Source organism: Pleuronectes platessa, chromosome 24 (genome assembly GCF_947347685.1).
Source record: "Pleuronectes platessa chromosome 24, fPlePla1.1, whole genome shotgun sequence".
Taxonomy (NCBI): domain Eukaryota; kingdom Metazoa; phylum Chordata; class Actinopteri; order Pleuronectiformes; family Pleuronectidae; genus Pleuronectes; species Pleuronectes platessa.
Genome location: NC_070649.1, coordinates 3,012,940 through 3,028,657, shown reverse-complemented (window position 1 = coordinate 3,028,657; position 15,718 = coordinate 3,012,940). Strand labels below are relative to the sequence as shown.

At 45.0% G+C, this 15,718-nt stretch overlaps 1 protein-coding gene across 2 annotated transcripts in view; it reads right to left on the bottom strand.

Moving 5' to 3' along the window:
- Positions 1-15,718, bottom strand: part of dmd (dystrophin) — a 118,000-nt gene that overhangs the window by 3,096 nt on the left and 99,186 nt on the right. For both annotated transcript variants that reach the window (XM_053417228.1, XM_053417227.1), the window contains 12 exons: positions 13,460-13,521; positions 13,256-13,330; positions 11,397-11,598; positions 11,218-11,303; positions 10,924-11,081; positions 9,592-9,758; positions 8,740-8,851; positions 7,817-7,953; positions 6,540-6,578; positions 5,477-5,542; positions 2,763-2,828; positions 527-685 (listed from right to left, as the gene is read on the bottom strand). In XM_053417228.1, the coding sequence (XP_053273203.1) occupies positions 527-685; positions 2,763-2,828; positions 5,477-5,542; positions 6,540-6,578; positions 7,817-7,953; positions 8,740-8,851; positions 9,592-9,758; positions 10,924-11,081; positions 11,218-11,303; positions 11,397-11,598; positions 13,256-13,330; positions 13,460-13,521 (1,329 nt within the window). The remainder of the gene's footprint in view (positions 1-526; positions 686-2,762; positions 2,829-5,476; positions 5,543-6,539; positions 6,579-7,816; positions 7,954-8,739; positions 8,852-9,591; positions 9,759-10,923; positions 11,082-11,217; positions 11,304-11,396; positions 11,599-13,255; positions 13,331-13,459; positions 13,522-15,718) is intronic.

Sequence of the window (15,718 nt, the reverse complement as noted above, 5' to 3'; positions counted from 1 at the left end):
TCCAAATCTTAAACTAGCTGAGATCACGTCACAGAGTTAGCGAGCTGCAGCCATACAACCATTGCACCTCCCTGTCATTATCCTGAATCTTTTTTCTATTTGCCACAGAGACAAAGTTCTCACTTTGAATAAAAAGTTTCAAGATGCGATATTAAAGTCTAATCCACAGATCTGTGAATTTGGGTTGGTATTCCTGCAGAACCAGGATTCTGTTGAGCCGAGTAAAGTTTGGAGTAAAGACCCGAGGCAGCAAACAGGAGAGACTGACTGGATGGAGGAGGCTCACTGACCTGTTCTCCTGCTCCAGGTCGTTCAGAACCCGAGGCAGTGAACAGGAGAGACTGACTGGATGGAGGAGGCTCACTGACCTGTTCTCCTGCTCCAGGTCGTTCAGAACCCGAGGCAGTGAACAGGAGAGACTCACTGGATGGAGGAGGCTCACTGACCTGTTCTCCTGCTCCAGGTCGTTCAGAACCCGAGGCAGCGAACAGGAGAGACTGACTGGATGGAGGAGGCGCTCACTGACCTGTTCTCCTGCTCCAGGTCGTTCAGGACTCGCTCCAGCTCCCCCTTCTCCTCTGATTCCATGGAGATGAGGATCTGGGCGGGGCTGCGGGGCTGGCTGAGAGGAGAGCCTTGGTTCAGAGACTGGCAGTAGTGCTGGATCAACATGTGCTCGTCATCGCTGCAGACGCACACACACACACCAAACATACACACATACACACACACATACACAGTCACATACGTGCATGATTGCAAGGACACGCACGCACACACAAACACAGAGAGAAAGATGGAGAAAAAGAAAATCAGCAAGTGAGTGACGCAGCAGGAGTGGAACAGGACTGCACCACAGAAGAAGAGTCTAACACAGGGGGGGGGGGGGGGGACAGAGAGAGGGCCAGGGCCTGTCGTCTTTGGGTCCTGAACGTTACAGAGCGATTCAGTCGGCCCCGCTCTGCCGACCCGGAGCCGTCCTACATGCAGCCCGTGGTGTTTTAGGAGGATTTTAATTAGGCCAGCTCTTTAGATGCTGCTCCGCACACTGCGCCGCTTTCAGCTCAGCCAATCTGCCAGAGTGAATTCTTAAGGAGCTGCAGATATGTGCTGTTTGGAAACAACTAATTCCCTTCACGACGGCTGCTGACACGAAAGAAGAACTCATTATGAGCAAAGTGCGGCGCTCACTGGGCTCGGGCGTGGAGTCGCTCCCCGCTCGGCGCTGCTGCTTCATCAACCAAGCTGCGTTCTGCAAGTTCTGCTGTTTTGTTACTTTACTCTTTTTTTTAAGCTTAATTACAGCTTTGTAGGTCAAACATTTATTATTTATTATATTTACTACGCACTTATTTATCCTCTAAAAACTCTGAACATTAATGATTAAAGTCAGCAGCTCGTTCTGGATACAACCATTTTACAACTGAAATTTTAAGTACAGAAAATTAAATTTGATTTATACGATTTACGGATCTTTGCTTTAAAAGCCGAACAGCTGCCAACGCGTTGTATTTTTCTGTTCCTCTCTCTGTGCCCTGCAGAAGGAAGTTTCACAGTATTCTTAAGAAGAGTGCATCAGAAACAGTGCATATCATAGTAATGAGTGGAACCAGATAACAAACAAGGAGAATGTACCTACTTTACATATTTACAATCACAGCAATACTCATTACTTGGACTGCCTCAGTGTAAATGAGTTACATCATCATTAACCATAATCATCATGTCCCAATTAGAAGCACTTATCCCTGAGGAGTGTATGAACACAGAATGAGAGCTGTGCTGGAATCACCTGGTGCTATCAGGTCCGTTCAGGGACGTACAGTGACTTCACAGCATATTCACAACCTCTTAGTTTCTGCACACGTTATTGTTGTGTAGATTTAATCTTAAAGAGATAAAGCTGCCACTTTGATAAAGCTGCAACCTACACTCACACTAATAATTCACACTGAATGTCAGCACAAAAAACAACAATAAGTCCAATGACCTCTCTGTGGACCTCCACAATAAAACTAAGGTGATGAATAGATATTCTGAAAACTCACGAGGAAGATGTCAACTTGGGACGACAACAAGATTAGAGTGTTGGTCTATAAGAGCCGGTGTCTGTGTGCCGGAAAACAAAAAGGTGATTTCATCAGCCGCCCCTCGAGTTCATGTCAGTTTAAAACAGCTTAACAGAGAGAACCTGACAGATCCCATCAATCAGACCTTCATGGTTGATTGACAGGATGGAAGCCACTTTGAGGGAGAGACATGACAGCTCGCTCACTTTGTAAAAACGCCACGAGAGCCTGAGGAAATCGATTGTCTGCTCTGATGAGATTAAACTTTTCTTTGGGAACACACTATGACTTTATAACCTGGATAACTTCCTCCCTGCAGAGGAGCAGGGTGGTGGCTTCTCAGCAGCACGGTCTGAATACTGAATAAAAATACTTTTCAGATCTAAAAACAATGGCAATTCAATCCATTTAAAATAAAGTATAGTGTGCAAAAAGTGAAGGGGTCTGAATACTATGTGAAGTCACTGTATTCAAGTGGTTTATGATAATACAAAACCAGAATAAACCTGGAATATGAGCTTATAGAACAACACTGTACACATGTAAACATTCTCATTGACATATCACAACCAGCCAATGAGAACAAAGAAGACAAGAGCCAGTTCATACACAGCGGGCCAATCAGTGAGTGAGTGAGTGAGTGAGTGAGTGAGTGGGGTTGGCGAGACCAAACAAACAAAAAGCGGTTCTCACATGCTTTCATTGGGTGAGATACTGTCATTCAGATATGAGCCATTACGATTCTCCATTTCTGCTAACCTGCGGGGGGGAAGAAACAGAGCAGTCAGTCCCAAACCCAGACGTCCTATCAGGAGCTTCCACAGGGACAATTCTACTGGTGATGTTGTCATATACGGTGACAGTTGTCTTCAATGACAACACGTGTGTGCAAAGAGCAGCAGAAAGGACTGAGAGTTTGGTGAAGTACATAATGATGTTTCTTTTTGATTGGGCTGTTGGCGTTCCTCTGTGGTTGGCACATGGTGTTCTCATATGATCCTTACACTATGTTCTACTACTTTGACACTTTATCTAATTGTGATGCACGACAAACTCAAGGAACTTCATAATCAAAGAAGAGCAAAGGGTCAAGCCGGGGAGAGTTGGAATGGAAAGACACCGCTGGGACTTTGATGTTATTTCAAAGGAGTAATGAAGTAATTTGAAGGAGTAACTCATTACGACCCTTCTACATAAACCTCCTGGCTGTGCTTCTCCGACAGATCTATCAAGATAAAATGTGTGCAAGCTTAAAAAAAAGATTTAAATTGCCATGTCGTTATCTCCACTACAACACTCTCCTGGTGGTTTAAGTGTCGACATGAAAAGTAAAGAGATTTTGGGTCTTTATCAGCGCTCCGATTAAATAAAAATGCTCTGTGCTTTGCTTGGGGCGTTTGAGCAGATGGACTGGGACGGACTGGGACAGACTGGCATCTGCCCAGGCGGCTGCGCTGGTACTCAGAAGCTCCTGCATGCTACAGGAACAAGAGATAACCTCGCAGCCTGGGAGCCGTCCGTCTACTCAAAGCTTAATTATGTTACTTCTTCGCCCTACCACTTCCCTTCAATCTGCTGGACGGGATCTGGAATCCGCCAGATCGAGACGTGACACAGGCTGAGAGCGCAGGGCCGGAGGCGGGGAGTGTGACTCAGCATGTGTGTCCGTCAGCATGTGGGGGTTTGCTATATTTATATGAGGGTGTGTGTGTGTGGGTGTGTGTGTGAGTTAGCCCGAGGCAACAATGAGTGGTGTCAGACACCCTCTTGCAGGGATCAAACACTCGGCCCGTGGCTCAAACCTCACACTGACTCCGCAGAGGAAAGCCAACAGTGCCCGACTGATTCAATGAGCCACTGATCAGCTGTTTGATGGACTCATCCAGTTATTGATTTGACTGCTTCTTGTCCCTCAGCGGCGGGTCGGTGGACCCAGAAAGGATCCACGCAAACTGAAACTGAAGGATCACTGAAACATTTTGGTGAATAAGCTTTGATTGTGTCAGTGCGGCTCGTCTCCAGCCCAGTATCGATGGATTGAGGTTTCTGAGGCCCACATGCTGGCACGTTGGACGGTGTGAGTAACATCCCAGAGTCATCAGCATATGCATGTGTCGGACTCTCACTGCAGAATGCTTATTCACCAAAAAGTCAACACGTCACTTTATCATCGTGTACAGATTCAGTTTCTACTGTTTGCCAAGGGATATCTCGACATTTGAGTTCAGCCTCTACACCATTCTTCATATTCATCATTAGCCGAATAAAGAATCCTTTCAGCACGCTCAGCATTTAAACCAATAGAGCTGCTGTGGTAAGTTGTTTTCTTTTACGTGAAACTGCTGCAGGGATAATATGTTCGAGTAACTTTTACATAACTCATGGTGATAAAAAGATATTTATATGCAAGTTTGTCAAGGTACCCCCATTCTCCATCTTGAAATAGTCCACAATCGTGCATAAGCATCTTTCAAGGCATTGACATATACAGTCATGGATATTGTTGGAATATTGATCTGGAATAAGATGTTATGTAATGTTTTGTTTGACTTAAATATGCATCAGTAATGTGTATTGTCTCTTATACAGTAAGTCTATGGCTCGAGTGCTTTGATCAAGTGTTTAACACAATATGTGGATTTATTGGGATGTGTGACTATTTAGCATGTGATGCTTTAATTTAGTCATTTGTTGTTTTGTGTAACTTTTTTCATGTGCATACATGTTGACACACAGAAGAAACAGGAAAATAGTTTTGGGATCTAACATCTTCTGTGGAGTGTTTGAAATAAACCTGACTTCACATTAAACCATATTCCAACAACATGAGCAAAAACACTGACTGCATATGACACATGCCTGAGAGGCAGGCTCACATCATCAGTGTTAACATTTAATGAGATTACTCAAATCACTGGGCTCACTGAGTTGCGAACAGGAGGAGGAAAACCTACTGTTGGTCTGTCACTGGCATATTTCAGGAAGTGGGAATCACGTATTGTGAGGTGAAAACACCCGTAACTAAAGGTCTGCATTGATCAACATTCGATTTCTTCAGTGTAATGATCACGAGAATGTTGACTGAAAAGTTCCCCAAAACTTTGTCAGCACAGAATCAGGGCAACCGATCCCCTGGGAGTTAACGGCAGCCTGAACACAGTGGGGGGAGACGACAGGCATCCAAGTGCAGGAAGCGTGTTCTAGTATTTTCCCTAAAGTCATTATTCCAAATCACATCAATCAAAATGTTTCTGGTGTCTGGAAGGGCTCTCTGGAGGAGCCATTATCTGTGACGCAGGGCCGAGGACAAGCAGCAGGGAAAGCACAAAGTAAAGCGTGAGGAAAGTGACATCCTCGTGTCCTGCTCGCAACGCAGTGAGGAGCTGCCGCTGAAAGCAGAGTGTTACCGGCTGGCGTAGTGCTCGATCCGAGTGTGCGTGTCGTCATGTGAGAGCTGAGGGGACGATCCGGGCCTGTGAGAGAGAGGAGCACACAGAACAGGGAAGGTAGAGGCTCATGAACGCAACCAGGAGGGACTCATTAATCCCAGTGCACAAGCACACAAGCCACATAAATCCACAGGAGAGGCATGGAGGGAGCGACAGTACAAGGCACGGATGTCTGACAGTGTGGAATGCTTTGTAAATAAGCTCCTCGCTTGTACCCTGCACTCTCGGCTTGGGATACATTTGCCTTCACTTCAAAAGAGGCCTCAGATCTAAGATCTCACACCACGTCTGCTGAGGGAGAGACGGCTTCTTTAACATCATTAACCAGGAGACTCTTGAGGATTCAAACTACTTTTCCTGTTGTGCATCAGTCCTTGAGAAACGAGGTCTGACTCTTTAAAACACTCAAACACGAGTTCCTACCTCGATATAAAGCTGAAGGAGAAATAAAAAGAAAACCTGCCAGAGAATTACTCGTCAAGTCAGCGTAGCCTTTCATTCTGCTAATTGTTTAGTCTTCTCCTACAGTGTGTTGATATAAACCATTTTTCTATCCCTCTCTTTTCTCATTCTGTAAAACATTCAAATGCTATTGGTGACACATCTGCTTGAGGTATAATTTATTCATTTCTTCTACCTTGTCCTCCTCTCGCTCTAAAAGTGGAGGTGAGGGAGGTGTGGGTGGAGGCCAACAGTCCTTTACAGCTCGGCATTGTGCTGCTGTATATAAAACCTGCACACTCTGGAAAAATCTATGTAGAATGAAGACTCTGTCACATTAAACTGTACATTGAGTTAACGTTACAGAGCTACATCCACTCTGGGTTCTGTCTTCATCATGTTACTGTTAGATTTATAGGATGCTACCGGAGCCGTCAATTTTTAAATTACATATTTAATGAGTGAATGAGAGGAGCAACTTAAAGTCACAATCCGCTGATGAGAAGCAAAGACACAACGACTGAACACAGTGTGTGTGTGTGTGTGTCTGTGTGTGTGCATGAGCGAGCCAGGTACTCACGCATGGTCTACGGGCCAGAAGTTGATCAGAGTGACAGGACTGCAAGACAAGAAAACGTGAGATGAGGACACAGGACACTGAACCGCAAAGCATGGTGGGAGTTGTAGTATGGGAGGGGATGAAATTCCCTATCATCATTGATAAGGGATTTATCATGGTCTGCCTATTCATTAGAAAATCAACTAGAAGAAAATAAAACCCTTTAAATATAACAAAACACACACATGGTGACAAAGACCCGAAACTTAACGTGTGCATGCAAAGTCCAAAACATTAAACACACACATACAGTATAAAACAGGTCGTGTTGCATCATCTAACATCAAACTTCGGTGTGTGGGTGTGTGTGTGTGTGTGTGTGTGTGTGTGTGTGTGTGTGTGTGTGTGTACGTGTCGATATTCACTGAAGATGATTTATGCCTGAAACTGTGATGCTTTTATAACCGGGTTTAGTTTCAGGATCCTCTTTATTCATAATGCAAAGTAACTGTGGGACAGATGTGCAGCTTTCCACATCTGTTCCACAGCACTTAATACTTGGCCTTGCATTAACAATAGGGAGAAGTTCGGCATCTCAGTTAAGTGCCGATACTTCCATTATTGATGATTTTCTTTTCCTCTGATTAATGATTTATCTTTAGCCAATAGCGGTATAAGAGGTTGAGATAAATATTCATGACAGAGGCAGACTGAAACATCAGCGTGCTCGATATCATCAGCTCATTCTAGCCGATCACAGGTTTATTACTGAGTCTAACAGTATGTCAGCAGTTCGGTGTCTGCAGACAATCTTCAGGTTTTGTCCGACCACTTTTAAAACCTTGACTTTTGTTTCCATCCATAATTAAAACTTGGGAACTATTTGCAAAAGTTGACAGAGCCTCCCCCCCCCCCAATGACCCCTCTTACCCCTGCTGTTATGACATTTTAAAAGGAGGAGTTTGACCTTTAAAGAAATGTGATTAATGCGCTGGGACTATTTCTTGGCTCTGAGCAGTTGCCAGGCAAACGCCCGAGACGCCGGCCAAGAAATAGTCTCGCCCATAACCCAGTGGTTAAACTGCTTTCAACTTTAATTTCAGTTTACACTAAAGGTCCAGTGTGTAGGATTCATGGAGATCTATCGGCAGAACCTAATATTTAAACTCATGTTTTCCTTAGTGTTTAATCACCTGAAAATAAGAATGGTTGTGTTACCTTTGAATGAGCCACATCTGATCCAGCTACACAGCACTGCATGCATGTGTGTTTAAATGAACTGTCTTTATGCAACTCACGTCTCCATGTTGTCTCCCTCCAGGATGGTCTGGACAGGCAGGTAACCCATGCGTGGGTGTTTCGCAAAGTAGCGCTTGGTCCTGAACTTGTTCTTCAGCACCTTGGCAAAGTCCCTGACATCCTCCCCTGATGTCGTCTGCGGAGAGACGGGACACAAAGGTGGCTTTGTTCAGTGTGTGGGAGTGGGGCACACACACACACACACACCTTTAAGGGAACCTTTCAGGACCGCTTGACTCTATTCACACGTCCAGTGAAGTGAACTTAATGCCCTCATTGTCAGATCTGAGTGTGTCATTATGTTTACGGGAAAGGGGAAACAGATTTACGTCTCTCGGTCAGTGTTTTTATTTCAGCCCTGGGTCTGGGCTAAAGAAATTAAACTTTAACCCTTTCTCTGCAACGTGAAAAAGGCTCTTGTTATTCCCTGACTTTCCCTTAGGGCTGTTTTCTGATATTCTAGGGATTTTAAATAAGTAGTTTTTGCAGAGCAGAACAACACTGACATGATTGGGTGTCATCTTACACATGACACAAAGTGGTACCAGGCTCAACACCAAGCGAGATGACAAAAGCAACACCTGCCTTCCAGCACCTCTAAGCATTTTACTAATTATCATGGATCTTGTTATAATAATAGTTGTGGATATGGAGAGTGCCTGACTGGAAGCATTTCTTAGAATATGTCATTTCATTTCAAGTAAAGAGATCCTGACTAGTTTTCCATCTGAGTTATTCGACAACCAGCTCGAGCCTCATTTTTAATGTACAGACATGGGAGCTCATGTTTGCAGGTTTAATAGATTACAGAATGTTTTTTTTTAAATCGCAAGTTTGGCTACTTATCATCCTCGCAGTGTTCATTTTCATTTCATTTGCACATTGCAGAGCAGGAATATAATAATAATAATAATATTCATACCGGAGTGCAGTACTCGACCATGGGGTACTGCATCTTGTGGCCCTTTGCAACGCGACCAGAGAAGAAGCAGCTTTGGCAAATGTCATAGTTGAAATGTTTCAGACTCCGATATCTGGTGAGAGAAAGAGAAAAGAGATTGAAGAGAGGAAGAGAGAAGGGGAGAGCAAAGGTGGGAGGGGCAAATGTAAATAAAAGAAGAAGGAAGTGGAAGAAAGACAAGAGGCAGAAGAAGACAAAAGAGGGAAATTTATGGCTTTGTTTTCCCCAGGGTAGGAGCAGTTAAAATTCTTCCAGCCTGGTCCCTAAATGAGAAATTTACTCCTTGGCCCTGAGACTCTATTAACATTTATCACAGCTCTTGTCATGAAGGGGGGGGGGGGGGGGGGGGGGCAGCAACAACAGAGGAGTCCCACCTCCTTTTACAGGTCCCAACCTTCCAGTTCCCGGGTTCCATCACTACTTTAAGGACCGGGGTTAACAAATAAGACGAGAGTTCTGTCACCGTAATCACATCATCAATCATTCATATGTACTAGTGTGCCGCTTTACCACCACGCCACTGCCGCTGAATTAGATTACGGCGATAAATAGGTTTACAAGCCTCTTCACAGCTGGAGCTCGACTGGTGACGGGAGCGGTCTCGTTTATCAAGTGGGTAAAGTTAATGTGCTTTTACGTGAATAATGACGCAAAACAAAATGCTTTCGAGTCTTGAGTTATGCACGAGCTCGCAATGGGCCTCATGCAAGATTATTTATGGTAATACCTAAAACTATGATTTATTAGTGAATCCAGGAGACCAGTTAGCTGCGTCCTAAGTGCTTCTGCTGTGATTGGTTGCCTCCTCTGTACCTGAATCCTATGATGGGACACTCCTTGCAGATGTTGCACTTGGCCTGGTGCTTGGCCGTCTCAGCGGCAGCCACGCGGTGCAGGACGGGTAACCACACCATGGACTGGGGCTCCAGGCGCATCCAGTCCAGGAACATGGCTGCCTCTAGCTCTGGTTTGTTGTTGGCCTGAGAAATGGGACAGGAAACAAGGGACATTTTATTTCAATGCAGTTGAATATTTCCCCATCTGGAAGAGAAGGAAGTATAGACCATCACGAGCCCTTTTCCTTTACGTGTTTGTTTAGCTTTATATTCAAATTACACCACAAAATATATATATAAACATAAAAAGAGTCTCCTGAGAGTTGCAGAGATGGGAAACAAAAACAATAAAGACACAACATATTAGCTCCATGCTTCACTTTCCCATCAGCAGAGACTCTGGGAACTCCAGGGTTTTGGAGTTTCCATGGTCCCCCCCCCCACCTCACACCCACATGCACAGCACACCCACTCCTCGGAGGAAGCAGCTGGAATGACTCTCAACTATCTCCTGTTTAGGGCTGGATAAGTCCACCTGGTGTGTTATGTTGACAAAGTGAACCTATCAGATGTTCTTACTCCTCACAGTCACTGAAAACGAGAACAGCGACAGTTTCTGAAATGATGAGAGCCAGACACAAAGCTCATATATTGTGTGAACTGTATTTTGTGGTGATGCTGTCCAATTTGTGTAAGATTTTCTTTCTGGCTTGTCAATAAAATATGTCCTTGTTTCCATTTGAGCAATAAATCTGCAGCTGTGAGAGATGATTTGTTTGATCCCCTCCAGTCTTATTCATTTTATTCTCCTGTCTGACACCAACACACACACACACACACACACACACACACACACACACACACACACACACACACACACACACACACACACACACACACACACACACACACACACACACACACACACACACACACACACACACACACAATCTCAGCTTCTGACCATGTTTTCGTGATACGTTTCATCCACCTCTTGTTTTTCTTATCCTTGTTCTTTTATGTGTTGCTCATAATTTCCAGCTTCGCTCTAAGTGACAATCTAGTTCTTTTCTATAAACACACCTGATAAAGCCTGAAGTAAACAAGTACTTAGATGCTTGGTGGGGCTGTGGTAATATGTGGCCTACATGTGGACGGCCTTAGACTTCAGTGCGAATAGACAACTGTCTAGACATCTGAATAATATATGTAAATAATACATTTGCATGAATCTGTAGAAAGTTTAAGTAAAATGCCAACTCAAGAACAAACAGTTGAAAGTGCTGTGTGTTGTTTGTGTGAGACTCACAAACTGGAAGCAGCTGCGGACGGACGGCTCGATGTTGGAGCCGCCGAAGGAGGCGACCTCCCCGAGCTGCCGGGGGATTTGGATGGAGTCGTGGAGGAGGAGGCCGAGGCGACGCTGGTCACAGAAACCTGTGGCACTGGCCACCTGTCTGAACAAGACTGGAGGAGGGAGCGATGGGGAGGATGGAGAGAGGAAGTGGGAGCAGACAGGGAATGAGAGCAGGGGATGGATTGTGCCCATAGACAAGTGTAAATGATGCTCTTAAACACCATGCACTTAGACTGAAGGACTTACATCTGTACTTGTCCTCCAGGTGAGCCTTGCAGAGCGAGATGATTCCAGTTTTGAACGACAGAGTCCGGATCTTTCCGGTGCGACCACTACCACCAAACAACATGATAGAATGTGTTAGATCTCACTGAAGTAATGGGAGGTCTTCTCTGCGCGTGCCTGTGAGGTGTTGGTGTACGTACGTGTCGTAGACGTTGAGCAGCCAGTTGAGACACATGTCCACGCACAGCGGGACATTGACAAGGTGCGAGTGGCTCTGCTCCAGCCGCTGGTACAGGCTGGTCAGACAGGTGACCAGCTGGGAGATGTCCAGCAGCTGCTCGTTCTGCTTCAGGCCGTGCTGGTCCAGCACCTCGCACACCACGGGCATGCTCACCAGGTCCACTGCAGACACGAGGGGGGGGGGGGGGGGGGGGGGGGGGCGGAGGGGGGTTAGTTCTCACACCGTCTTTCAACGAGACTGGACACTTAAATGTTTGAAGTGTCCTCTAGCTCTCTGCTGCTCAAGGACAGCAGTGGGGGGGGGGGGGAGACTTCCCTCAAGGGATCCATAGAATATCACATTATTCATCTTTGTCGTTTATTAAGTCCAGTTAAGGACAGAAAGAGGAGGAGAGTGTGATTATATTGAGAAACACACTTCTATAAGTCGGCTCAAGGTCTAATTGCTGCCTACACATGAGCAGATTCATACCTGTACTGATGGGATGAAGGCTGCAAGCTGCAAGCTGAACTTTTACTCGGTTTCTAGTTTTAACATTTAGATTAACATTTTAATTTCTTCTTGTCATAACAAGTCCAGAGTTCTACCTGGAGCTAAGTCGGTTGATAAATGTGTTTTTAAAGACATTTTTAGAAATGAAAGGGGACGACAAAGAAAGAAATGTCCACCAAATGTTACGGAAACACAGAAAACAAAACGCAGGAGAGTTTCAACCAGCACGCTGCCTTCGTCAAGGTTCAACCACCAAACCTGCTCATTTGTATTTTTAGAACAGTGAACACGAATAGTGCTTCTGTACGATACGGCTGCAACGGGCTATACGCCTTCAAACATATCACACACATAACAGCTCGTAGGCGGTCACACTCTCCACAGATCCACCGGCGAGAGACGGGAGGGATGAGTAAACACACATATGGACACACACACACACACACACACACACAGGGTTAGAGCAGGGAGGCAAAGACGATAGAAGTAGAGAGACGAAAAAAGGAAGACGAGGGAAGAGGAAGAAGAGGAGACTATGTAAGACGAAGAAAAACAACATGGCAATAGAGCGAATAGAAAAAGGAAACATGGAAATGTAAAGTAAGGGAGAACAAAGAAGTGTAGGAGGGCTGGAGCCCGATGAGAGGAGCATTCATGATAAGTACTTGAAGCAAGGGGCAAAAACCTCTATGTGACACATACAGCACAGTTATATATACACATCCTGTACTCACCAAGCACTTCACCAGGACAACCTATACATCTGCATTCATGCAATTATCCAATCAGCCAATCATGTGGCAGTATCCTGCAGCTGCAGCTCAGGAGCTTCAGTTGATGCTCACATCAAACAGCAGAACCTGATCCCAGTGAGTTGGACCACAGCATGGTTGTGTGAGTATTGGTTTGCTGGTTCACACACACAACAATCACTATGGTATTCACTGGGGATATGGTAAGTCAAAGGAGAATGGCCAGACTGGCTGCAGCCTTCTCTGATGAGTGGGCATTTCTGCTGAGGCTGCAGATGGTCGGCTCAGAATCTGGCATCACCAGCAAGAATCCAGGGACTCAACTTGCCTCCTGTCACCGGCCCAAGCTGCTGCTGGGGGTGTAATGGAGTGGGGAAGGTTTTCTAGACACACTTTGCCTACACCTACACTACACCTAATTACTAATCAATCGTGACTCGAAGGCCACAGTCTGATGGAAACTCCCAGTATAACACTCCTTGTCACAAGATCCTGATTGAGAGCAAAGGAAGAAACTACCTCATGGTAGTATGGTGTTCCTAATAAAGTGCTGTCGTAGTCGGAGGATACTTACAGCAGAGGGCCTTCTGCAGGCGCCGGAGCTTCATGGCTGTTCTGTAGGCCGAGAACCGAACATTGTTCAAGTCGGCTGAAGGACGGAAACAAGAAGGAAGAACAGAAGACAGTTAGAGATGATGAGGAAGTGTCTTACTTCTACTGATTGGTCTGCGTTATTCTAATCCAACTAAAGCTTAGAGCGAGAGAAAATGCATCTTACCCAGAGACTGGTAGAGCTCGGCCATCTTGGGATGGTCCCAGCATGTTGTCTGGGTCTGGTGGCTGGAAGGAGACAGAAGAGACAGGAAGGTCAGATGTTGAGTTGATCATCAATTCAGGGAAACTCAGCAGGAACCTCCTTGGAATGATCTTTACTGGTAATTAGGGGTTATACCTGTAGCAGCCATGATAGCTACTGGTCAAATTAAATTCACTGCAGACTTACTACAATGCATTAAAAACTAGTAAAGGTGAAGCTGATGGGGCCGGATGACGGCAACAGATCAGGAGGCTTCATCAGAGCTACAACACTTCATCTTGACAGGGAACATGGAGGCGTGAGCCAGATTTAATGACAATCCATCAAAGAGTTGACATTTATATTTCAGCAAAGAGCGAAAATAAGAAGCCCATGGCCGCAGCAGATGGGAAGTCAGGGCAGAACTAGAGTCAGAAGGATTCATCTGCTGGGAACATAAATGTCTGGATATGATTTCTGGGCAATTTATCCACAGGCTGGACAGAAAGTGCCGGACAAATCCACAGAGACTGTCTTTACTCAACAAACTTTTTATGTGGCTGAAACTGTATTTATCACATATTTACTTCATGTAGATTGTACATGTTATTTCTAATAGGAAGGTAAATAATTGAGCGTTTGCCTATTAGTGCTCAGAAATGCAGGGATGTGTCCTAATAAAACCGAGAGGAGATAGAGCGTCCTTCTGGGTACCACACAAAAACGAATGTCAGTCGCTTATGAATTAGATCAGCTTCCCCGAAATCCCACGCTATGACATTAATCCCGTTGTTTGTACATTTCTTTTCTCCATCTCATAATCTGAGGAAATAACAACCCACTGTGGCACGAATCCACACAGGCCCCCGCCACACACACATACGCACATGCACACGCACACACATACACACAGGCTCCATCCTCCCAGCATAACAGTGGCAGAGAAGTGAAAGAGGCAGAGGGAGAAAGAGAGATAGATGGTTGCTGTGTCATTCTCCCCGCACACATTCTCTCCTCGTGACTGCTGCTCGCCACTCACAGGAGATTCGGCTGTGTCTTTGTGTGTGTGTGTGTGTTGGAGTCAAGCAGATTGAGTGCACAAGTGAAAAGAGACTCTGTGTGTGTGTGATTTTCTTCTGAACAGCGATGAGGGATGTGTTTTTCCTCCTGAACCAGAATAAATGATGGCAGCACAGTGAGATTTAAAGAATTCAAGCGTCTCAGACGAGGTCTTAAAACCCGTCCGACAATTCGAGCTCCTGTTGAATTTTGTCAGTGCGCTCTTTGTGTGTTTGTCTTCTCAGGGGTAAGCGCTAATTAGCCGAGTTAACTTCTCTGTGACCCGTGCACTTGCAGAAATAAAGCGCTTCTGACAACAATTTCCAAAGGACAAAGAGAACACTGAGGCTGTCACAGGAGATGAATCAGGCCCAAAGAAACCAGAAGATGACACACGCAAGAAAATGGGCAAATATAAATGGTTCTAACTTTATGACCCTCGACGTCATCTGTCTCAGCTGTCAATCGTGATGCTTCACCCCAATATTTAAGGCATCACATAACTTATTAAATCAGAATAATAAAAGTGATTTGATGTGTAGTTTGATTTTTTAAGTTTGGAAGGATTTACAACCTAAACTGCAGCCCGGCCCCAGGTTCATGTAAATACACAGTCTGTTCTGTGGAGGGCGAAGAAGCTGGAAGAATAAGGTCTTTACTCACAGATTTGTTTGTGTCAGTATTTGCTGCAGTTGTACAAAGGCCGAGTCCAGTTCCATCCAAAGATAAGTGTCATGACCTGAGCTCTAATTTGCATTCCACGCAATCTATAACACCTCCTTAAAAATGAAATGCCATCTAGAAATCATTAAAACTCGCCTTATTTCTAAACAGAGGCCAAAAGAAAGTAATGATGTTACTGTAAAGCAAAGAGCAGATTTTCCTGCTCATTAGTTCCACTTAGCTGCTGTGGAAATAATTGTTGTACTAACATGATAAGAAAATCTTGACGGCTAATTCCAGCTGTATTAATAACCAAGGGCATCCAGTTAGCTAGGCAAAAATAAATAAATGAATGCCAGAGACTTCTGTGCAGGGTGCATCAAATATTTGAAGTCTTTCACAGGAGATGGAGAACAGTGGAATACGGGGAAATGGTTTCTAGTCCCTTCCACTTTATATGTCAGATGGTTAATAAATAGACATTTGGCTCCCTGCAGTCCTGGAAATGAGAGAGGCTTC